The sequence below is a fragment of the Peromyscus maniculatus genome, chromosome 8 (genome assembly GCF_049852395.1).
Source record: "Peromyscus maniculatus bairdii isolate BWxNUB_F1_BW_parent chromosome 8, HU_Pman_BW_mat_3.1, whole genome shotgun sequence".
Lineage (NCBI taxonomy): Eukaryota > Metazoa > Chordata > Mammalia > Rodentia > Cricetidae > Peromyscus > Peromyscus maniculatus.
This window is the reverse complement of record NC_134859.1, coordinates 86442332-86468346: the sequence shown is the minus strand read 5'-3', so window position 1 is coordinate 86468346 and position 26015 is coordinate 86442332. Positions and strand designations below refer to the sequence as shown.

General features: G+C 45.6%; 1 protein-coding gene across 1 annotated transcript; it reads left to right on the top strand.

Moving 5' to 3' along the window:
• Positions 1-9745: 9745 nt before the first annotated feature.
• Positions 9746-24404, top strand: Krt23 (keratin 23). The gene is made up of 8 exons (XM_006971798.4): positions 9746-10236; positions 16170-16252; positions 17082-17238; positions 18333-18494; positions 18579-18701; positions 21432-21652; positions 22284-22315; positions 24030-24404. The coding sequence occupies exons 1-8, from the start codon at positions 9841-9843 to the stop codon at positions 24122-24124; spliced, it is 1269 nt and encodes a 422-aa protein (XP_006971860.1). The 5' UTR covers positions 9746-9840; the 3' UTR covers positions 24125-24404.
• Positions 24405-26015: the final 1611 nt, after the last annotated feature.

Genomic DNA, 26015 nt, shown 5'->3' with positions numbered 1-26015 from the left:
CCCTAAGCCCTAGTTGTTGTAACACGGGATAACATACCGAATGTTCTGATAACTTTCTCAAAGGGGAAAAATGTGCCTATCCCCAAATATAAATAGTTCTAAATAAGTAACATAATAAAGGTGAGAATAAAACATACCAAAATAAAGAAATTGGGGGCTGTATTTAAGATGTTTATATCAAGAAAACGAGAAATCAAAAGGCACCAAGATCATTAAAATGAATTCTCTAAGCTTAAAGCACACTATGAAAAGTATTGTTTTCCCAGAGAACTATATTCAAAGCTGAACACAGGAGGCTGGGGAGATGACAGGCTGGGGGATGCATAAGCAGGAGGACTTGAGTTTGGATCACTGGCACTCATGTAAAGCCAGGCACGTATCTGTAATCCCAGTAGTGTGGTGGGAGTCAATGGGGAACGGGCAGACAGATCCCTGGAGCTTTCTTACCTACTAGTCTTGCTGGAGTGTGAGCTCCAGATTCAGCAAGAGACCTTGTCTCAAAAAACTAAGGTGGAGTATGATTGAGAAAGGCACCCAATATCAGCCTCTGGCCTACACACATACACACACACACACACACACACACACACACACACACCACATGCATACACATACACACACACCACACATATACACACACATACACACACACCACACATATACACACACACATACACACCACACACGTACACACACACAAACATACACAACACACACACACCACATACACACAACACACACACACACACACACACACACACACACACACACACACACACCATACATATTACAAAGCACCTCTCTGTACATTAATTCATCCACTCCCCCAACAACCCTGTAAATGACACTGAATATCACTGATTGTCCCATTTTCACGTAAGACCATTGAGACAAGGGAGGTCAAGGTTGCCAGGTGGGGGCTAGGAGGTAATAACAGAATGAGTACTCTAAATCCAAGGCACAATCCTTTCTGCTTGTCTGCATTGAGACAAAGCCGAGCTGTGGTTGACAGTTTCTAATCAGCAAAGCAGAGGGACCGACCACGGCTGCTCAGATGGGAAGGCTGACACCTGGAAGCGAATCTGCGAAGACATCGTGCACACACATGAGGCACAAACACAGGGAAGACGTACAAAGCTGTGGTCATGGGGTACGCTCTGGACCCTTCACCACTGTCTCAAAAGACAATCTGAAGCAAGGCTTCTCTTCTCCCTGCTTTAATTCTTTCACCCACTAAAAACATTTAAAAAGAGTTACTTAAAAATAACTGCTTATGAAGTTAATTATCCATAAAACAAGCCCAGAACCTTCAACAAAAGAATGCGTTAGGGGAATATCTGGATGCTCCCATCTCAAGGCATACTGATTAGCACATGTATCTAACTGTACAGTCAAGCTAATATAATGAATGTATTTATTGCACAAAGCTCTTTAGACAAGTCAACACGCACACACTGTGGCACCATAAAAGCCATAAGTTGGATTTTATTTGAATGTCTTCTTTATCGTAGCAGGAAAGTGGCTGAGGTTCAGGATGCCAGCCTATCATCTCTGCAGATTTCACTAAATCATTCTGCTGCCAAAGCTCACCAGTCAGTCACCAAGTACCCTACTTATTGTCCCCACATGCTTACTCCTGCTCTCGAGAGTTCACTTTCCGCCGGGCACAGGAGCTATCGCTATGAGCACAGCTCAGCACTGCTTCCTGAGAGCTTTCTGTGATTTTTCATGACTCTGATGCTGAAGAGCAGAACACAGCATGGAGCTGGCAGAGCCTGGAGTCACCCACTGTAGGCGTCTGCTGTTCTTTTGTTACTTCCAATGAACACAGGAGCCCCAACAGACAGTATGCCAAAACAACATCTGGAGGCATCCCTGGTTTCATCTAGCTGTCTCTGTTCTCTCTGTTCTAGTAACTCACATAGGTGTCTAGGTAACATTAATGGAAGGAAGGAAGGAAGGAAGGAAGGAAGGAAGGAAGGAAGGAAGGAAGGAAGGAAGGAAGGAAGGAAGGAAGGGAGAAAGGAAGGAAGGGAGAAAGGAAGGAAAGAAATAAGAAAAGAAGGAAAGAAGGAAAGAGAGAAAACAAAGTAATGAAGACTTTTTTTTAAGAAGCGAAGTTTTACGGAGTCATCCAAACAAATGGCAGCATTTCAGGTCCCCAAAGTATCAACTAGGGATGGATTCTGGTATGAAGAGTCAAGCGGGAATTCTCCCCAGGTCCTACTGGCCCTGTCACAACAAGAACCTCTGGGCTAAAGGTAAAACCTATGAGAACAAGATTTTAGGCAAATTGCATGAGGTAATGCCTCAGCCAACCACCACCAAGGATACTCCAGACGTGTCCTCATGTGGCAATAGAAACAGAAAGTCATACCCAGCGAGCGTCGGAGCTAACATGCTGGCTGGCTCAGGGATTATTAATGACAGCAGCCTTTGTGGAAGAGATTTGTGTGGTTAGCTGCCATCCTTGCTGGATTAAGGAGAAAATAGAGAAAAGAGCAGCGTGAAGTCACTTTGCTCTTGCAATAGCACGCCCCACCCACTGGTGCCCATCTTTTGTTCTTCAGACACCGCCAACGAGCACAATCACCTCAACAGCCCTGGCGCCATGTCAAAGTAGCGCCAAAGGACTCAGTTTCTAAAGCCAGGCTTATGGAATGGCGTCCCGCCACTCCTCTCAAAAACCTTACGCAGCTGCAACCTCTGCTGCCTTCTCTGAAAGGTTTGGTGTCCGCTGGGAAGGAGCAGGACGATACAGGCCTTCTTTTATGGGCTGAAAATGACACAGAACGTACAATTCTCCCTATCAACTGATAGACCAGACTACTCCTCCTCGGTGTAGACCCATGTATGGAATGGCAGACATGTTGCCCAGAAGATGGTGACAAAGTCACCGTAAGGTGAAAAGACCTTGGCAACCAAGAAAGGGTGGGTTGGTGATGGTGGTGGTGGTGGGGTTTTTGTTTTGTTTTGTTTTGTTTTTGTGGTGGTGACAACATTAAATTTCTGTGTCTCCATGAGAACTGGCAATTCTAAACTAGAAGCGTAAAGTGGTACTGAGCACCCAGGACCAGACCTTATATGACAGGTCAGGTAGTTGGAGAAAAAATGCAATGGGAATGAGGAATCCAGCTGTGACTTAAAGGCAAGCGTCCTCACCCTTCCGTGACCCTGTCTCGCCAATGGTCCTTCCTCTTCTGCCAGTACTGTTCATTTGACTGAAAAATGAGGATATGAAACGTGAACACGTGGTCCAGCAGTATATTCCTATAAAATATGAGATTTCTAAAAAAAAAAAAAAACAGTATTTAGTTAACTAAAGGACCATTTGGGGGAGAAAATGCTAAAAGCTATACATCAGTAGTTCTAACTTCTCCACGGCATCTTTTCCAAGTCGTGGTAGCCCATACTGTGATCCCAGCCCCTGGGAGGCTGAGGAAGAAGGACCTCTGGGTTCAAGGACAGCCTGAGTTACATGGTGAGATCCCGTTTAATAAATAAAGACAAAAGGCAGAGGTCAGTGAACACTGCACTTCTGGGGCTGGCCGGGGGTGGGGGGAGAGAATAAGAACAAGAGAAGAAAAAATCATATACAACTTTCAAGGTTTTTACTAACTTTTTATAGTCAATCTGCTGAATTCCAAGTTAAAAAAAATTCAGTTTAACATTTAAGTACTGAATTAATTTTTCACTTGGGAAATGTTTTTCCCAAATGAATGAGGAACTACAAAAACTGAAGAAGTAGCGACACATGAAAGTGACATAAGCATTTTGTTGCCCTGTGAACAATAGGAAATACACAACACTCTCAGTGAGGTGTTCTCTCCAGAGAAGCCAAACGTAAATCTACTAAAACCGCTACATCTATTTGCTGGCTTACAGGGACTACAAGGGGCTGATGATCGTGTCTTTAAAACGAATCCAAAATTTAGGAAGTTCCAGTAGGATCTGTGTTTCCAGCTACTCTTTCTGGACACTAAACGGAGCTTCCCACTCCTTCCCAACTGTGTCTCTGTCTTGGACCTTCTGTCACCAGGCCATTGGACAGCACACACCCTTGTTGCCTCACCTGCCTACAGTCGGCTTCCTTTTCTGCTCGTTTGTCTCACAAAGACTCCTCCACACGGTCTACCACCGCTTTAGCTCCCTCTTGACACCAGCCTCCACTACCATTCCTGCTACATGCTGGAGACACTGGGGACTTAAAGATGAGTCAGGCCGTGCCTTGCTAAGTGGTGGGATAACTAGGCAGTGGTTTGCCATGGGGCATGTGCAGCAAACGTGCCTTTCAGTCATGTTTTTGTGTGTCCCAATTGCCTTAATGCTTGCTGATCTGAAAGGCAAAGACAGGAGCCACATCAGGGATTTGGGGGTTAACTGAAGACTCTGTGTCAACATGCAAAGGGGAGAGTGGTCCAGGACGACATCTGATGTCAACCTCTGGTCTTCGCATGCACACCCATGCAGACACACACATACATACCACACCCATACATATATAAATTAAGACAAGTTCCCAGCATGGTTATTTCCTTCTTATCACTTCATAAAAACTTCCTTCTAGGATCTTAAAACATGTTTTCTCATGCGTGGTTTGTTTTGTTTTGTTTTTCTTTGTCTACTCACCACTATATAACTAAATCATTCGGAAGCAACCCTGAGCCAGCTCTACCCACCCGAGTCTGAAATGGCCTACTTCATGCTCCACTTCTACCCATTGTCTCCTTTTACCTCAACAAGCAGAAACAGTTTAATAATCACAGTGTCTGGTCTGTTATGCTATCACTATGTTTTACTTCTGTACATGCTTTTTTTTTTTTTTTTTTTTTTTTTATGTAGCCCCTGAAACCACCGGACAACGTCACAGGAGTTTTGTATGGAGTTCCACTGCCATCCATCCTGAAATGCCATACATAGTAAAAATATGTTGGATGATCATTGTGGCCATTCTGCCACTATAAAGAGAAAGCAGGGTGTCCTGAAATGTTTCATTGATGGAATGATTGTCTCTAAAAGGCACAGATGAACTGTGCTCTGGGTCACGGCAGCTCCCTGCTGGCTTCTGAGATGCCCACATGCAACCCCATCCATTCACTCACCACCCAGCCTCTCCGACAGAACACTCCGTTCCTTTTCATGACGATGTCTTAGTCCATCAGAAAGAGGAAACAAATGTGAACATTACAAATAATTTTACCTAGAAAGTCACACGGAGGGAGGTGATTATAGTCATGAACAACTGGAGCTTCACATAAGATCTTAAAGCCATATTGCAGGTGCAGGTGTGTCCTCTGAACAAAATGACAAAATCCTGGACCTCTGCTGGGAAAGGAGGATGAAGTTCCTCCTGGACTATTTAAAAATGGTTTTTAAAATTAGATGTCAGCTGGGCGGTGGTGGCACATGCCTTTAATCCCAGCACTCGGGAGGCAGAGGCAGAAGGATCTTTGTGAGTTCGAGGCCAGCCTGGTCTACAGAGCGAGATCCAGGAAAGGCGCAAAGCTACACAGAGAAACCCTGTCTCGAAAAACCAAAAAAATAAAAAATAAAATTAGATGTCATTTGCCCCGAATTATTCTAGCCATCTGTGTCTTCCAAATGATATAGCTAGAGAGTGCCTGAAAGGAGCTCAGGCTTTACCAAGGGTTGCCTCTGTGTAGTGAAACTAGAAGGTTTTCTGTCTTGTACTTTCACATGCTAACCAAATTTTAGTAATGAGCAAATATTATTTTTACACACCCAAATCCAAAGGAATCATTCCTTTTAAAATCCGATAGATTCTCCACAGAAGGTTACAAGGAAATTTTCTGTGTGGTAGACCTCAAAAGACTGCCTCTCCTCAGGCCTCTCAAATTACACCATCAAGTTTCCCCCGCCCTGTTCTGGTTATGCAATACAAAAAAAATGTTCAAGGTTAATTCTTATAAATCAAAACCCACACATACTGATGTAAAATGAGACAGGAGCCAGATATATGGGCTAGTAAGTCACGGCTTCTCAGACACACCTGAAATGATTGGGGATGGGATCAATTCCATGCAGATTCTTGTGAAAGAATTTCGGGGTGCAGTCTGGACCTTTTACTCACTGGAGGCAGGGTTGTTTTTTCTCTTTCCAAAGGCTGGGCCATGTCAACAGAACCCATAGACAAACACAAACCTGAGTCAAAACCAGTGACCAAGAACTGTATGTGTCCGTCAGCACATGACCTACTGCCATACAATCTCTGGAGTTTATTCACTGTGTCGGGGACCACAGAGCCGATGTGACCGAGTACCTCCCAAACCCAACATGTGAAAGGAAAGATTTATTTTTGGCTCATGGTTTCAGACAGTCCAGTTCATCCAGGTAAGAAGGGTGTAATGGAATTCATTGTGTCGGGAGCTTACAGCAGAGACACAGTTGTAGATGAAGAAGTGAAGAACGCCGGACTCTAATATGGGAGAGGTGTAACTTTCAAATGCTTTCTCACGGTAACCCCCTTCCATCGGCTATTGCCCACCACCTAAAGGTCTTCCAGCCTTCCAGAACAGCTCTACCAGTTGGCAATATTCAATCCTTGAGGCTTTGAGGGACGTTTCAGGATCAAACAAAAGCACTTCCATGATTTTAATTGTCTCTCTGTATCTCTCTTAGTCTTTTTTCTATTGGTATGACAGAATAGCTGAGAGGTTCATTTCTTACAGTTCTAGAGGCCAGCCATGAAATTCAAGGCTGGGGGCTCACATTTGGTGAGGGTTTTCTTGCCTGTGGGGACAGTCTGCAGAGTCCTGACGCAGGAGAGGTTATCATGTGGTGAGGGAGCCCATACCAGAAATGGAGCCAGGCCACATTTTACAGTGGATTCCCTCTCAAGATAACCTGCTAACCAACCAACCCATTAATAGATAGAGATTAATCCATCCATGAAGGCAGAGCCTTTGATATCTAACCATCTCTTAAATGGTTCACCTGGTCCCTCCTCTCCATACTTTGCAGTACAGATTAAATTCCTGTGTTTCAAAGGGGACATTGGAAAAAAAAGTGGTGGCCTTTGTTCTTTATTCTCACTGGAGACATAAGTGGTCCCAAGCTCTCCTTCTAAGAACCATTGAGCTTGCTTCAGTCACAATTACAGCTTTACAGCATTTTGTATGGTGAAATAAGGAAAAATCAGAGAACATTCTTTGCTCAGTTTTTGATGCAGGGGCAGAAGGAACAGAGCTGGTGTGACTCAATGGTTTCATTTATAATTGGAACGGGATTAACCTTTCCTACTCAAGTTCTGTGGCTTATTCTCCTGACAGGGATAGGAGATAATGGCATGGAAGGGCCTGGGTTAAAATTCTAAGTCTAGAGAACTTCAATACTGAGCTTATGAAACAACACCATTTATGAAACTCTTCCATGTTTCAATGCTCCGACCAGGCTGCCGTACTTGGAAGGTAGAAGACCTAACCCTGCTTCCCAGAAGGCTGCAGCCTCAGAGACATGTAGCAAATGTGTTAGGCAGCGTCGTCAGTAGTGAGAGGGCAGGGACCTGGCGTGGCTGGTGGGCTGCTTGTCTACCATATAAGAAGCCCTGAGATTGATTCCCAGCACCGTAGAAAGAGTAGCAGGGCCTGTGCCTATAATGCCAGCACTCCAGAGGTGGAAACAGGAGAATCAGAAGTTCAAGGCCCTCCTCAGCTACATAGCAAGTTTAAGGTCAGTATTAGTTACATGAGACCCTGCCTCAAGTACGGAAAGAGTAAGATTGAACCTCATTAACCACAGGAAGCAGCTGGACCCTGTGGGTGCTTTATCTGCCACAGAAGAGCAGGGATACCAAGTGACCCATTCTACTAGAAAATCTTGGATCTAGATGAGGTCATTCCCTCCCATCAGGGCATCAGATTCATTCTAGATAACTCAGAAAATGATTATTGAAGGAAGCAACCTTTGAACCCACACTTCCAAGGAAGAGCCCAAGTCATGCCCTCAGTTACACTGTGCATGCAAATAACTGAATCACTCACCTCCACCAACCCCTGGTCCTTTATCTACAGAGTGTTACAACTGGGCATTGGACTGGGGGTGCAGCAAAGTGTTTGTCTCTCACTGGTTCTGGGTTCCATTCTCAGTACTTGCCCCACACCACCATCACCCCTCCTCCACACATACACACAAAGATAACAAAGACTATAACCTTTCCCTGGAAGCAACCTATTGTTGTTATAAGGCTTAACAACATCTACGAGGCTGAGAAGGCCCGTTACCATTATGGAAGAAAGCTGTGCAGGACTCTTCAGGACCGGTAACAGCACTCCGTGGCAGGGAGAATCCTGCTGCGGCTTCACTGACTTGAAGCTCACCCTCCCCATGTCCCCTCTGGGCCTTATTTTCCCTTATCTGTGCAATTAGTGCCATCGCGTAGGAACATTGGCGTCTCTTCTCAGGACATACTTTGTTTTTTTGTTTGGGGCATATGTGCGGCATATGGTGCATGTTTGTGGGAGGATAAGCGCCCACACACACACACACACACACACACAAAACCACAATGAAGACAATGAAGGACACCGGGCGTCTTACTCGGTCACTTTCCACCTTGTTCCACTGAGACAGGGTCTCTTGCTGAGCCTAGAGGTGGACGGGTGGCCACCAAGCCCCAGTAATCTTCCTGTCTCTGTACCCACTCCAACAATGGTAAGGTTGTACCAGCAACACCACACCTGGCTTTTCCCATAGATACTGGGGATTCGAACTCGGGTCCTCATGTTGGCAAAGCAAGGGCCTTTATCCACTGAACCATCTCCATAGACCCTGACATTTTGTTTCTAAGTCCTCTTGAAATCAAGTCACCCATAACCCGCACACAGCCCTTGCCCCAAACTATCTTATTCATTCCCAACCTTTACCTTGGCAGAAAGCTGTATCAAGCATGCCAAACATTCATGGCAGGCTTCCTGTTTCCGTAGTCCCTGCTGTAGGTCACATACAAGCCCATGGTCTGAGGACTCAACCAAGAACAGAGACAGGGCTGCTGGCAATTCACAAAGCTGTATTTCTCTCTGCCCAGGGACATCCTAGGGACAGACTGGGTTGTTTGGTTTTGAGGTGTGCTGGGATGAAAGGCATCCTGGAAGCGGAAAGCCAGTCATTCATTAATTAATTACGACTGTAATTGAGGGTTTGTTCTGAAGAGCGATTCCTTTGAAATGACTTTCCATCAAACAGCAACAGCCACGGAGGAGTCAGATGTCCGGTGTCCTCTCTATTTTCTTCTGCACAGGAGCAGTTTTCTTCTTCGAGGACCGGAGATTCTGGTTTGTTCTGGCTCTACCCTTCTAAGTCTTTCTTACCCTGGCTATAGAGGATTTATCTGGAGTGGTTTTGTGTGTGTGTGTGTGTGTGTGTGTGTGTGTGTGTGTGTGTGTGTGTGCACGTGATTAATGTTTAGTTTTTTTAAAAAAGAAAATCTGTACCACACAAAACAGTCTTACCAAGGACTTTAATCTGACCTCTTTTGAGTGAGTGTACCTTGGAAAAATTCCATTGCAAGATTAGAAAGACATCTGAGATGGCATGCTAGCCACCTGATGTCGTGGGCCCCGCCTCCAGGTTACCACCGGGAGGGAGGAGGTAACTGGCATATTCATGTGGTTCTAAACAACAACAGCAAAGTGTGTTGGCCCAGGGGCACCTCGGGATTGACCAAGAGGAAACCCACATTGCACAATCATAGGATCTTGTCGGTACAGTTGTCAGAGAAGGAAACTCCCACAGCAAAGGGCATAAAACCATCCCGGGCAGCCCGGGGCAGCTCAGTCCTGCGGTGTCAGAGAGCCTAGGCCTGCTCCATACACAGATGGAACCATGAACTCCAACCACGGCTTTAGCCAGACCTACTCAGCCTCTGTCCACAGCTTCGGAGGCAGCTGGGGTCGGCCTGGGAGCTTCCACAGGACCCCTAGTGTCCATGGAGGGGCAGGAGGTGTCCGCATCTCCCTTTCCTTCACCACACCAGGCTGCCTGCCTCCTGGAGGATCATGGGGGTCTGGAAGAGGCGGTCCCCTGCTAGGTGGAAATGGCAAGGCCACCATGCAGAACCTCAATGATCGCCTGGCCACCTACCTAGAGAAGGTACGGGCTCTGGAGGAGGCCAATTCAAAGCTGGAAAGTCGTATCCTGCAGTGGCATCAGGAGAGAGAACCTAGCAACAAAAAAGATTATTCCCAATATGAGGAAAACATCAGCCGCCTGCAGGAGCAGGTAAGACACCGAGAGAGACCTTGCAGTTAGCGGTGGTGCTGTCATACCCAGGGGGACAGGGGCGGGGGGAGGGGGGGACAGCACACATGACAGTTCCTGGAGAAAACAGCAGTCTCAAAGACTGCCCATGTAAATCTTACTGTCATACTTTAAGTAAGTACTTGGGGAAACTTGTCTGTAAAATTAATTTTCTCTCTACGAATGATGTAGAGAGTGAAGACAGCAAGCATTTCAGAATTATTACAGACTATCTCTTAAAAAGCAAACCTGCCTGGCTTTCTGCATGCTTTAAAACATCTAAAAAAGTATCTAAGCCTTAGAAATGTCAGGCAGCCAGGTGCTGTGCGGTATCACTTTCGATCCAACAAGGTCAGGACAGTGATAAGAGCTGGTATGCAGGGTGCACCCTCGGTACACAAGGCACAGGGGAGACTTCACTTTCTCATTACATCAGTTCTAACCCCCCCCCCCCCAGAGTCCTGGCAACCGTGTGACTCTCTGCCCACAAAAGACTGAGTTACACTCTTGCGCAGGTCGTGCCTAAAAAGCCATCACACTCTGCCAGCAGAGAGATTTGCCATTATGGCATCCCTAGCTACTTTTCCAGATGCTGCTAGAAGACAAAGTTGCTCACCCTTCAGAGAATGGCATATTGCTAGAGGGGGAAAGTGACAAGATGAGAGCACATCTAAAACTTGGAAAGTTGGGATAGACTATGAAGAAGATATGCTTCGAAAAACATGCTTCTCAATCGAACATCTAAAAGGTTAAGGTCCCACCTTCTTGGGTGCCTGGATACAAGTGGAGGGAGGATAATCATCTCACAGTTATGTTCCTAAAGCTATAAACCTCCCCTTTGTATGAAGGAGTTCCAGGAAAATCCCTGTGAACTTATGATCTACCCTACCCTGGAAAGGCCATCACAGGCTTCCGATATTAATACCATATTATTTCACAGCACTCAGCCATCTTTGCTTGAATGTAGGAAGGACCAATCAAGATAATATAAATCTGTCCTTGTAATGACCCCTAATTATTGAATAATCAGCCTAATAACTGAGTGTGTAATTGCCTTAACTACAGAGTGCACGGCTGTCTTTGTGAAGAAAACAAGTTGACTCAACATCCACACAGTGTTTTTCGTTTAATGAAGTTGCTTTGGTTTTAGAATGGAGGGAAAGGATGATGCCTGCAAATGCAGAGCCAGGAGCAAAGCCCAAAAGAAATACCAGATTATACCAGATCAAGTCGCACGCCTACTAAATAGGAGAGAGAAGCAGGGGGAGGGGGAAAAGGGAAGGAAACCATTATTGAGCACTTCCTGTATCCCAGCGGTGGGGGGGGGGGTGTCAAATGTCAGACGCGCATATCTGTGAGAAGGGCTTTCTTCAGTGGTGGGACTGATCTCTATTATCTGACTTAATTCCCACATCAACTGTTAGGAAATTGAAGTTCAAAAACGTGTAATAACCCCTGAAGGCAGCCGCAAAAGGCCGAGGTGGGACTTCCTTACGCGCTGGTCTGCTTCAAATGCTCTAACTTCCACTTCAGCATGGTGACAACTCGCCAGCCTCAGACAGAGATGAAATGGGTGTGTTGTTCACAAGAATACGGCTGTGGATGGGCAGAGCTACTCATGCCACACAGAGTTCAGGACGTTTCGTTTAACTCGCATAACTTCGGGGAGCAAATAATTTTATCCCCAACTTCCGGACCAAGAGACTGAAACTGGATACCTCTTCTACTTGTTTTTCTAAATTCCTTAGAATAGACTCGGGTGGGGCGGGGAATGAGTGGGTTCAGCTATGAAGACGGGCAACTAGCCCACTCTCTTACAGGGCCAGAACTCTGGGTTCTGAGGCCAAATAGGTCAAGGGTCATTCTTTTCTAAAACTGTACTTTGAATGCTTCACCTTCTCTGGTTTGGAAGAGGGTCGCTCTTGGAGGTTGAGGTTGTCTGCCATTCCTGAATTACCCTATTTGCAGATGATGTCCTAAAAGGTGCCTCGGTCCCCTGGGTCTGGCCTCTCCCTGGGTCCTGATAAAATACTCTGAATAAACACAATATTTTACTCTCATTTTGCAATGTTAAATGCTACTCAGAAATCTGTGAGAAATGCTGTTCAAAAATGATTCCAGACCTTCTGAAACACAGAATTGGACATAGCAATAGGTATATCATTCATAAAACTCTCTGGTGATTCTCGGTGTGTACCTTTTGGGAGCATGGTCAAATTGCCTATTTGCCTCTACTGAGTAGCAGATTACATGCCTTGGGGCAATGATACTGTGCTAATACACCAACTCGATTTTCAAAGAATGAACTCAGAGCCTTGGGGAGAATCTAGGTGATTATTACAACATACAGCTTAAAAAGCTATGCTTCATATACTATTTCTCAATCCATCCCCATCCATTTATAAGTATGAAGGACTCTCAGAAACAGTGGCCACATTATAACACCATATTTAGTAAAGCAAAACAGAGAGAAGCTGGTTCAAATATGAGGTGTGGGTGCTGGAGAGAGATGGCTTCATGATGAAGAGGATATACTGTTCTTGCAGAGGACCTAAGTTCCCGTCCCAGATCCCACAAGGTGGCTCATCACCACCTGTAACCCCAGTTCTGGGGATCCAACGGCCTCTCTGTTCTCTGCAGGCTTCTGTGTGCACATGTGGCACATACATACACTCAGGCACACATGAAAAATATGTAAATGTATATATACACATACCTATGCAGATAGGAGAGAGAGAGAGAGTTGGTCTCCCGTAGCCCAGACTGGCCTTGAACTCACTATGTACCCAAGGATAACCTTGAACTCCTGATCCTCCTGCCTTCACCAATCCTGGACTGGGATTGCAAGAATGTGCCATCATGCTCCATTGATGCGTTGTTGGGTATTGAACCCACGCTAGGCAAGCACTCTGCAAACTGAGCTACAGCCCCCACCCTACATGTGCTGTATGCCAAGTACACTCCAAGGCCTCACCCTCATGGACCACAAGAACGCTGGCTGGGGAGGAATTACATACCTGATTCCAAAGGCTTCCCAATGGACAAGTGACCACTTTGCCTTGGAAAAGGCCAAATTCACAGGGTATTTTTGCTCCTCTGGCTCTGATGCGTGCACTGTGGGGCTGCTAATGAGGAGAGCGTCAACCAGCCCGGCAGCAGCGTGGATGAATACAGTCACTCAGTGTGCAAGGAAGAAAGTGCTCTGAGTCCCCAGCTCCGGGGATGGAGCTACTTTTATTTTGCATGAGCAAATAATACCAAAAATAAGAAGCCTAGACGGGAGAATCCTGGCGAAAATGCCATAAAGCAGCACTGTGGGCAAGAAGCCAGGACGTACCTGCAGTTTTCACTTTCGGGGCAAAGTTCAATGAACCTTCCAGAGTTCCTGTAGTATGATAAGTATGAGTGCGATATTATCTCATTTACGATCTTCTAACTGTCACAAGGTGACATTGGTGAGCGGCCATTACTATTGTCATCACCATTTTATGGATGAAGAAACTGAGACTCTGATATACTCAGCCAGAGAATGGGTGAAGGAGGGACCCCAGCCCTGCTCTTGGAGTTCCAGGCCCAGCGTTCCCCCTACTTGTGAAGGCGGCTATTGTGCATTCAGAAGACCAAATTCCAAGTCATTGGTGAAGCTTTAAACAGGACTAGAGTTTTAAAAGGCACCTTTGTATTAAAGAAGAGCTTTGCCCCAAGAAAAATCCACTCTAAATAAAGGAATTAGCTGTACAAATACAATGGGAAGGCCACAAGGTTCTGTGACTCCGGCTGCATTGCAAAAGCCTGAAGCCGGGATCTCCGAGTCCTCTGCTTCTAATACAAGCCCCTATTGAGCAAATGATGAGACTGAAGGACAGGGTGGAGTGATACCCAACCGTGGGCCTGTTCGGGAAGGAAGCCAGGCCAAAGACATGCTACAGTTCCTACTCTGGCGCAATGCTCTGTACCAAAGTATTGTTCTACCTGTAGATGATGAGAAATTGAGTCTGTTTCCCCACATCAAATGTGGGCTCTTTCTCTTCATAAGGTCCTGTATACCCAAGTGCTCAAATATCTCCAATGGGTCTTTTCCAATGTAAATAAAACTTCTGTAAATATCTAGTGAACATCTTTAGCTGGAGGTTTTACTACTGTGGAAACTTCTTAAGCAGTGGTAAAGAATTCACTCAGTTCTTGTTTTAATAGCTCCAATAGAGGCAATCTTATCACAAATACATTACAAACACATACATCTTCCTGAAGTTTACATGTGTGGTTCTAGTCACTTTGGGCAGAATAATAATAGCGATTGCTTTATATGAAGACTATCTGAAGTATACTTCAAATTAGCTCTCACACTGGAAGTGTGAATGTGTAAGAATTACATGCATCTGAGCTAATACCTGCTCTTTAGGGAATCATACCCTATAGTCACAATCAGAAAAAACTCAGAAGCTGGGGAGGCGGCTCAGTAGGTCAGAGCAATTGCTGTGTGAACATGAGGACCTGAATTCGGATCCTCAACATCCATGTCAAAAGCCAGAAATAACCATGCATACTTGTAACCCCAGCACTCGTGGGAGGAAGTGGGAGACAGGAGGATTGCTGGGGGTTGCTGGCCACCATGCTAACTCCAGGTTCAGTAAGAAACTTTATCTCAAAGGAATAAGGAGAGAAACGACACAGCAGGACACTTGAGGTCCTCCTCTGTCCTTCTGAAGTACATGCATAGGCACACACATGCACACCACACACACACACACACACACACACACACACACACACACACACACACACACCCCACTTTATTTTAAAACTAACACTTTCAGATTCAGAAATGTAAGCAAAACACTAAGTCGTGTTCCCATTACTAGACAGCTAGCAGGCATTACCAAGAGATTCAGCCCCTCCTTCCCTACTTCGCTCTTCCGGGAGTCACATCCACCCCAGCCTGTCGAAGCTCTACACAAACGCGTGCTGTTCTCAGCCTTGGAAAGAGACTCTTCTTGTTGCAGTGGGTACCAATTAGCAGAGACTCCTAACTGTTCAAATCGCTGAGAATAAACAACTCTGAGTGTCCATCTATGCTTGGGTTATCTTTATCTATCTGCCCTGCTCCCCGAGGCACAGGGAACATCAAAGAGAAGTGGACAGAAAGAATGTAAAAGCCAGAGGATGAGAGGAGTGTGGTGAAATGCTGTCTTCCGGACATGACGGCTGCAGCGCACAGGAACTCACAGCAGCTGTGGTAGACAGGACCTGCACAAGGTCAAGCCAGTTAAAATTCCAGCAGGGACCGAGCTGGGGATCATGAGGCCCCATCGCCAGCTGAGGAGCTACTAGCAGTTGGGGTCTACCTGAAGAGAGAGAGTTATTTTTCTTTTGGGGGGGGGATTAGATAGCACTGATCGGGCTTAGCAGGTTAGATAATAATAGTAGTAGCCATAATAATAAAGAAAAGAAGGGAAGAAAAGGGAGAAAGTTTAGCGTATAAAAAGACAGCGAAACCAAGAGCAGATGTATTCCTTCTGTGTCTTTCACCTAGCACATGTGACTTGATTCCCAACATTCTGCCACAGAAAAGGAAGTTGAAAGAAAGGGGGGCTGGATACATGGCTCAAGAGTTAAGAGCACTTGCTGCTCTCTCAGAGGACCTGGGTTTGATTCCCAGCACCCACATCAGGTGACCCTCTGACTTCCAAGGGCTCCTGTATACACATGGTGCACTAAAGTCATGCAGGCACACACACACACACACACACACACACACACACACACACACACACACACACAAAATAAATCTTTTTAAGAAGAAAAAGATTGTTATCTGGGCTGCAAGTTGCTGGCAGAGGAAACCGGAGCTCAGACACGCCGCTGTCACGGGTGGATCTGTCCAGCTGGAATAATTCTCTGTACATATTTTATAGATCGTGGACAGTAAGATGACGAATGCTCAAATTGTCGTGCTCATTGACAACGCCAGGATGGCCGTGGATGACTTCAACCTCAAGTAAGTCCCTTCTTCACAGAGCTCCGCGGGAGGGAAGCTCGGCCTGCTGTGACTGGCTGCCAAAATCTTCCTGGATTATAATTAAAGGGCACGACAAGAGTCATGTGCAATTTAAATAAGCCGGGCATAAAGTGCACATGAAAGCATGTGAGGATTCGAATAGGAATTAAGAATTAGGTGCTATTAAAAACTCTCCACTTTAGGGATGGTAATTTGGTTGTACTTTTTTAGAAAAAAATACATTTTTTATTAGATGCACTCTGTGGTATTTAGGGTTAAAGTGTCATAATGTCTGTAAATTGCTTTAAACATTTTCAGCAATGAGCCATGTATGTTGATACACACGTGATCTCAGCTCTTGGGAGGCAGAGGCAGTAGAATGGTGCATTTAAGAGCAGCCTGGGGTATAGACTGAGTTCAAGAGCATCCTGTACTACATAGCAAGACCTTGTCCCAAAAATAAATAATCAACCAGCTACCACAAAAAAAATCAGCAATGAATTTAGATGAAGCAAATGTGCAAGATACTCATGGGTAATAAAGCTAGGTGACAGGTATAGGTCTGTGGGTATCCTCTTCTGTACTGCACTTAAAAGTTGACCTTGAGTCACCAACACAGACAAGCACAGCATGGAACAAGTATTTTATAGCCCTGTGTGTGTCCTGTATCAGTGTGCCAATGTGCTAATGATGCCCTGTATGTATCAGTCAGTCTCTCACACCTGAAATGTAAGAGAGCCCCCTCTAAACCTGAGTGGACTCCAGCCAAGCCCGTAGCCTTCCAACAACAGGTGTGCTCTTCCCCCACCCCACCCCCATCTCGCCAAAGGTATGAAAATGAACACTCCTTTAAGAAAGACTTGGAAATTGAAGTTGAGAGCCTCCGAAAGACCTTGGATGATCTGACCATTGTCACGACAGACCTGGAGCAAGAGGTGGAGGGAATGAGGAAAGAACTCATCCTCATGAAGAAGCGCCATGAGCAGGTGAGACTGCCCTGGGCTCCTGGGAACCAGCTCTGCCCCTAACTTCACAGTCCAGGGTGACCCCATAGTAACAGAAGGGGCCACCACCTGAGTGCTCACCCCAGTGTCCCTCATAAGGAACCACAGAAACATCTGTTTTCTTCTAATGTCAAGGTTATCTACTCAGATGTCAAACATGACTGAGTACAATATTAACAGTTATTGGCAACAACAACAACAATAATAATAATAATTTGTTGTCACACACTGGTTTCCCCAACTTGTTAGTATAATACTATAAGAATCAGGACTGGGAAGATGCCTCAGTGGGTATAGTGTTCATTTAATTATAAAGACCACAGTTTGGATCCCCAGAGCTCACTAGGGAGATGTGGTGCTTCCTGTAATCTCTGCCTCCCAAGTTCTGGTATTACAGAACTTTTTTCAAGAGAGGGTTTCTCTGCATAGCTTTGGCACCTTTCCTGGAACTCATTCTGTAGCCCAGGCTGGCCTTGAACTCACAGAGATCTGCCTGCCTCTGCCTCCCAAGCGCTAGGATTGAAGGCATGCACAACCACCACCCAGCTTAATGTCTTTTTTGGGGAGGGAGAAATAATTTTTCCTCAGTTTTTGAGGCTCAGTCCATGGCCACATGGCCCATGTACTTGGGCAGTGTTCCACAGCAGCAGGAGCATAGGACAAAAGAGTGTCTTCACTTCATAGCTCACAGGAACTAGACAGACAAGGAGGGGCCAGGGATAAGATCTCCCCATGGATCCACCCACAGGGACCCACCAGCAAACTCCCACTCCTGAATCTTCCCAAGCCAACCAAGAAAATGCTATTGGCTGAGAACCAAGCCCTTGGCACATGACCCTTTCGGGGGGGAGACACTTTATACCCAAACCATAGCACATGTGTTATGTCAGTCTTTATTTCAAAGTTTTAGAGAATATGCCCACGATGGTTAGTCAGTTCGTAATAACTACGAAACCGCCACGCCAGTGAGAGTGGTAACCACATAAATAGAACCATTTACCAGTGCCAATCAACACAGGGATCCAGTCTTCTGGCTGTCACGGGCCGCATCACTGTCTTCCTCTGTCATTAAACAGGAAATGGAGGAGAGTCATCTGCCAAGTGACTTCAAGGTCAATGTGAAGGTGGACACAACTCCAGGGGAAGATCTGATTAAGGTCTTGGAAGATATGAGGCAGGAATATGAGCTAATCATAAAGAAGAAACATCAAGAGTTGGACACCTGGTTTAGAGAGCAGGTAAAAGGAAAGTGACCAGACCTGCCGACTCTTCCTTTGCCACACGTCACAGCACTGACGTCCCCGCTTCTGTTCGGTTCACAGTCAGCAGCCATGTCCCAGGAGGCGGCCAGCCCGGCACCTGTACAAGGCAACCAAAGTGATGTCCACGAGCTGAGGCGAACATTCCAGGCCCTAGAGATTGACCTGCAGGCACAGCACAACAGGGTGAGTTGAGCTAGAGAGACCCTAGACCCTGTACAGTCTCCGCAGAGCATTCTTTGACCTTGTCCCCTGGCCCCGGCTCACCGGTCTCCATGGGACTTCTGTCACTCTCCACTTTCCATTCCAATTGTTCATGATGAGGATGAGGAGAAATCTGTGGAGACACAGCTAGACTTTGAGTGAGTGGCTCATTACAGCCAGTGCTGGTGATCGTCATATTGACTTTCCCAGGTAGGGCTTAGCCCTCTCATTCTAAAGAGAAGGAAACCAACACTTCAGACAGCTAATGAATTTGGCAAAGGTCATACAACTAGTGCGTTACTGGAGGTGAAGCTGTGTGATTTCAAGGATGGTGGATGCTAGATACACACACACACACACACACACACACACACACACACACACACATATTGTCTGTCAGTCTTCACTCCACTTATAACCAGCATGTTCCTCAAACTCCAATAGAAGGAAATTCTGGCACTAGCATGATGGGTGACAAATTTAGCCCTGGCTGACTCCAATGCACTGCTCTGTTCATTATGCTGGTGACATATCTCCCATTATCCTGCACATGTTCTGAGTCTAAGCCATTTCTGTCTTCATTGTGGTTTGATAAGATGTGTGCATGAACGCTGCTCCCAGAGCTCTCTGTGTAATCTATCACCTCATTCCCTTCATGTCTACCAAGCCTTCTGACCATTCATCAATGCAGCTCCTGAGCACTGCTCTTCCCTGCATTTTGAGAGAGCATAATTAGTTCATTTGTGTTGCAAGACCATACGGTAAATAACCTTGTTTTATGAATTACTGATAGAGATCAGACATTAAAATGTGCACTGTCAGCTAGGCATGGGGATGCATGTCTATAATCCCTGCACTTGGGAGGTTGCAGAAGGAAGATCACTAGTTGCACACCATCCCGGGCTGTGTAGTGAAGACCCTGTCTCCCATAAGAATAAGCAGTGTTAAGGTGGCGACGAGGGCCACTGAAATGGTCCACAGTGTGATGCTCTTCTGTGTTCAGTGTATTTCAACTACTCTATTTCACAATAGTCCTGGGGTCAATAAGGCTCTGATACCTGTGTTCATGTGTTCCCCTGTCTGGCACTATGCTTAGCCCTGAGAATTCAGTGATGAAAGAGTAAGGAGGACAAACCACAATTGTGTGAATCATCAAAATATGTGTGTGTCAGCTGGGAAAGACTGCACGGGAGACAGGAAGACACGGTAGAGGGAAGAGCTGCCACCCTAAACACAGTGAGCACGAGGCAGCTGAGGAAAGGTCTGAGAGAGATGAGGAGGGGCTTTAATGTGGCTGTGGGCTGGAGAGGAGGGGGAGTTCCAGGTAGAGGGGACAGTGACTGCCAACGCCAGGAGGCACAAGTGTGTCCTGTGCAACATCCAGTAACAAAGAGAAAGAACAGAGAGAAGGGGAGAGGGGAGAAGGGCAAGGGGGGAAGAGGAATGGAAGGGGCATGGTGGGGTCAGGTCACAATGGAGCCAGACAGTGTGGCGTGCTGTAGGCTGTCTTGGAGGGGCGATGTGGAGCAACCTGTGTAGCCTACTCTTCTAGGAACTCTGCTATCTGTTGAAGGAAACAGAAGCTGGATGGTGGCTGAGGGTGAGTATAGATTTAAGACAGAAAATCAAGGTAGGACTATCTAGGAGAAAGGGCAATGATGGTGAAGGCAGGAGGCAGTGGGGGTGATGGCGGCAGACTGCTCATGTCGTTGGAGGCATTGGGTACCTGGACACAGATCAAGTCCATGGAGGAAATAAGGGTGGGGCATTGCTGGAGTTCTCCAGATTGCTTCCATGCCTCAGTGAGACAAAGGGCTGAGAGGAGGCATGGGAAGATGAGGCTTGAGGACAAAAGAGAAGGAACAAAATGGGTCTCCGGAAGAGTGAGAGTGTACCCGCACCAGAGGGATGAGCTTTAACAGGCAGGCAGCGTTAGTAAGGGCTCCTGAAAGCTAAGCAGCCATTCAAGTGTGAATAGCTGATACAATCAGGATTTTTCTCCTTCAAATTGAAGTTACACGGTACGGAAAATCTGGTGGTAAGTCCATTCAACGTGAGGACTGGATCTCAACCCTAGCTGAGAAGCTTCATTTTGAAGTTTCAGAATCTCCTCAAAAATGGCTGCCATCATTTAAGAGACCATCATTTAAGAACAAGACTAGATTCACCAAACGACTGGACACTCAGTTATCATTTGAATTTAAGATTAACATCTAAGTCATCTTTGAGTATATAGGGATGTCCAGTGTTGTAGCAGGATTATGGTTGTGAGCATAATTATCCTAAAGAGTTACTCATTGCTCATCTTAATTCAGGGGTAACCACGCAATTCCCTATTACACATGGCATCCCCTATATCAGATCATTCTCTGGGGATGCAGCCTCTCTCCTTCCTGGAGCTTTGCATTGAGCCAGAGATAAAATGGAAACATTAGGGATGGTTCAGAGCCAGGGAGCTTGTATTCAATCCCCCGTGAGTACACTACACTAGCTAGGAGGATGCAGTGGAGTTGTCAGGAGCTCCCTGACACGATGACTTTACGCCCAAAACATGGCATCAGAAGACCCGGCACTGAGCCCAAGTCCCAACTCTGTCAGCCTATTTCTTCCCAAGATACCTATCAGAGAGGTGGGGGTAAGCTAACCCTGATCAAGACCGTGCTGCCGAAGGCCCCAGTGGACTAGTGAACGGGCTATCATTCCCTCTTTCAGAAATCGGCTTTGGAAAACATGCTGACTGAGACCCAGACTCGGTACTCCTGCCGCCTCCAGGACATGCAGCAGATCATCTCCCACTATGAAGAGGAGCTGATGCAGCTACGCCAAGACCTGGAGCGGCAGAACAGTGAACACAAAGTGCTGCTGGGCATCAAAAGCCACCTAGAGAAGGAAATCGCCACCTACCGCCAGCTCCTGGAGGGAGACATTGAAGGGTGAGGCAGTAGTGGCTGGAACATGCTGGCCATGATGCCCCCATGCATGGGAATGTGTGTGTGTCCCCAGGGTATGGCCACAGTGGCTTTAAAGAAAGAGAAAGGCTCATTTTCTCTGGAATATTCCTCAATCAGGTGTCTCATTGAGTCTGAGCTAAAAGGCTGGTTCTCCTTGCATGTGAAGGCTTGCACTCAGAACAGTTGAATGAAGTATTGGCTCAAAGCAGGGATGGGGAGATCAAAAGGGTTTGACTATTGTTTCTCCAATAGAGGGCAAGTAATTTGAGTTCAAAAATAAGAAGAAACGTCAAGGGAAATGTTTTAGACTAACATTTTATATAAATAAAATGTGGTTGGGTCAAACTATGGCCAGAGTATCTCAGGGGTCCAGCCTTGGGACCCTGACTCTGGAAGGGATGTTAGGAGAGGCAAAGCCTGCTGGGTGCTGGAAGGAAGAACAGGAAGAACGGGGAGGATTCCCTGACTCCAGACCTTATAGGAGGTGGTCCTCTCTTCCGAGGGATCCAGTTAGCCTCCACAAACTCACGATCTTACTGCATCTGCCCGACAAGCAAAGGAAGGGCTGCTGGCCGCCAAAGTGACTTTCCATTTTTCTCTCTTGCCTTCCTAGGACAATGGATGAGTCTGAGTCGAGAATGAAAGGTAAAAGAGACTCTGTTTTGTTGTCTGAGTCTATGTATTGTTCTGGTTAATCCGCCTGCCTGTCTACCCATCCGTATTAGCCATAATCCTTACTCTGCTCCCAAATGTCCTGAGCTCAATTTTTATTTTCCTTCCAGATAATCAGAAAGAAATTTTCAATTCAAGGTACCACAGAGCAAAGTGGGCCCTGGTTGTTTTAGCAGTAGAGGACTGAGTAGTTCTTATTCAAAGACCTTAGGAATAAATGAGTTAGGGGTTTGAAGGGGGTTTTTCTTACATATTTTCACATATGTGCTGATGAATCTTGAGGATGGAACATAATGCTAAACATAAAATTCAGTTATGTTTCATGTATATGTAGCCTATATACGACCACATTGTAATATATATAATATATCATATATAATAATAATATCTTAAATATGGAGTCTTGAAGTGTATAATGTCCCTCTTGTAGCATTATGTCAGAGCTCCAAAAGCTTGAGAATTTGGACCATCTGGGACTTGGGGATTTTGAATAAGGGAGGCCCCTCTTGTGTATGCAAGCTCTTTGCAACAGAACATAAAGTGGTGATTGACAGTGTTCTCTCTTTCTTGAATAATGAAGTCTGCTAACTAGACTTTCAGGAAGTTACATCACATCAGCTCCCAAACCTGACTTTGTTGAACAGTAGGGGTTTCCATGAGATTTGAGTAGAGAATCGTGACTAATGAGTTCTGAGGCCAGATGCAGTTGGCAATTCAACACAATGCATCCTTCTCTCAAACAGACACGCTTTCATGTAGCATGCTAAAGACAGAGCAAGCCCTTCTACAAGGAGGAAGGGGGACCAGAAAGAGAAAAGATTACCCAAGTTTTTACTTTGTCCAACTCAATAGTCTCACATCTTTGACCCAGGAACCATACTTCCTCAGATTACCATGAATATATGACAGAAAAGTTTAGCACACGAGAGTGTAGACTATGCATCACTTTCTGACTCATTTTTTTTATAAAATTATTCTAAGGCATTAGAGATTCAGAGACTCTAAGTTAAGCTAACCATTCCAGAGCAATTGGCCTAACTGCCATGTTTCTGCAAAATTGGACAGATGGCACAAAACTCTTCCTTAGCTACATCCAGGGGTGGGTAGCCCAATACTTGATGTGCAACCTGCTGTGTGCTGTGCAGGTAGCTTGACATTTTTACATTTATACATTTCCCCTTATACTCATATTAATGGTTTCCATTCTTCCCTGTGGCCTAGAACCAGTTTACTGATGTATCAGCAAAGCACTTACTCAAATAAGGGATGATGTCTTTGAGAACAGTAAGCATCCCTGGCTTCTCCCCCAACCATGTCATGCTTCTAGAACCTAAAACAAGATGTCCTGAATGGCATGTGGTGTCCTGTAAACTCACAATCTGTGGTGATGAGCCACAGGGTCCTCGTGAGGAGAAAGCACCCCTCCAGAGCTGGTGGCCGGAGATCTGCACCAGGGTCCAGATCTCCAGAAACTCCGTGTTAAGAGACCTTTGCTTTCTGGAGGAAGTAGAGATTTCCTCCATGCTAAGACCCTTTCCCCCTGCAGCAGAGCCCACCATATAGCTTGGTGAGAGCTTTTACAAGACGCAGGAAACCTGCAGGGTCTGGGAGCATGATTGAACATGAGCACAGTTCCCATGGTGGGGAAGCCTGGGAGTGACGTCCTCTTCCATACTCTTTCCCACAGGATCTACAGCTTCAACGATCAAGGCCATCACTCAAGAGAGCGTCAATGGAAGAATAGTTCTTTCTCAAGTGAATGAGATCCAAAAGCATGTGTGAGCCCAATAAGTCTCTGGCCGTTGTAAAAACCATGTTCCCCAATGGAAAGTCCTTGCCTAGACGCTAATGGGTGAGTCTCACTGGGGATCCTTGGAGTAGTCAGATTCAGAAACTTTTCTCTGTAATGGCCTCACCAGACTTCCCATGATGCTCTTAATATATTGCTGGAATATTTTAGTCAAAGAAGAAGTTTATGAATTAAAGCTCTACTCTCCTGCTCTCCCAGGGGCCCATCAATGTGCATATGGTTTGTAGCCAATAAACCTCCATACAGGTTGCATCCCGTCTTTTCTTACGTCATCAGGCAAGACAGGGCCTCATTTATCTTTCTACTGAGATGTTTGTGGAGCACTTCCATGAAAGATCCAGAGGGATCTTCAAGCATCAGACATGCACTTGGCAGAATGGTCACCCTGAAGCTATGCCACCCAGGGATGAGGTGTGGTTCTTGAGGTCCTCTAGACCCTGCTAGGAGAAAAGCAGGTGGAGGACATAGAGGAAAGAAGCTCTAAAAGCTCTCCTGAGGTAGCCAAATGTATGTAAGAAAGTAGCTGAGTGTGAAAATGAGAGCTAAAATCAAGAAAGGAGATTTTGTGGGGGAAATGTCATCACACAGGAATGCTAAAAACCCAAATTACAAATGTCGGGATCCAGAGACTGCCCGTGATCTATGGCTGGTGGCTAACCTACTGGGATGATGACCTCTGTCCTCTTGAGAAGAGGCCATTTTCTCAGGTTCTAGGAGAGTAAGCCATTGTTGTATGACTGGTTCAGAGGGCCTCGGCTGGGGGCAAAGAGTTAGAAAGCGACGTGTCTCTGAAGACATCATCAGAAGGTGGGAACACGGAATGATGAGATATCAGCAACTTAAGAGACAACAAGCATAGGATGGACAACGTCACCCCTTTCACAAACAACCTGATGCTCAGAGAGGTGAAGGTGTTGAACCAAATGCTCGCTAGGCTGGCACTGCTGGACGAAGGTCTATGTCTCACGGTCCTTCCAACAACTTCACTTGTTAAGCTAAAAGTGGATGTGACTGAGTGACTTTGTCATCTGTTACATTGGCTGCATCTCATTTTTATTATTGTTTTCATACTCTCTTTTTAAATTTTTTAATGTGTCTGACTGTTACATCTGCATGTACATCTGTGCATCATGTGCATGCGGTGGCTGAGGAGGCCAGTGGTTGTCAGAGCTCTAGGAACTGGAGTTGCAAGCGTTTGTGAGCCACCTTGTGGGTGCTGGGCACTGGACCCGGGTCCTCTGAAAAAGTAGCCAGTGATATTAGCCACTGTGCCATCTCTCAAGCCCTTAATAGCCTCTTTGAAAGGATTACTTTTGATGATTTCTAAACTGAGAATCTGTTAAACCTGATTTTGTTTTTTCCCTTTAATGCAACAATTAGTATTTCTGATCTGTAATCCCTCAGGAATAAAAAAAAATCTAACCATCTAGATTGGAAGAAAAACAGAATAAAGAAAAGAGGCTATCCGTATCACTAGGAATAAAAAAATATTAGTTTAACTAAATTCCATGAATCCAGGGGTAAAATTTTAAGTTTATATTTGTGATTTGACTGTTTTCAGAGAGGCTGAAAGACAGCAAACACACAAGCCTTCCCAAAGACTTTTCTGTGTTCTATATTCATCATTATGCTACACTGGCATTATTCCTTAAATATAAAAAATGTCCACAAAATTTTTATCTGTCTCCCATGCCATTCAGGTCTACATCCACAGATCCAGCTAACCACATGTCATAATTATTTGAAAACTAATTGGATTTGTATTGAATGTGTACAGACATTTTTCTTTGTCTCAATTCCTTGAACAATAGTTCATAAAATTTGCTTTGCAATATGTATTATAACTCATGTAGAGCTGGCTTA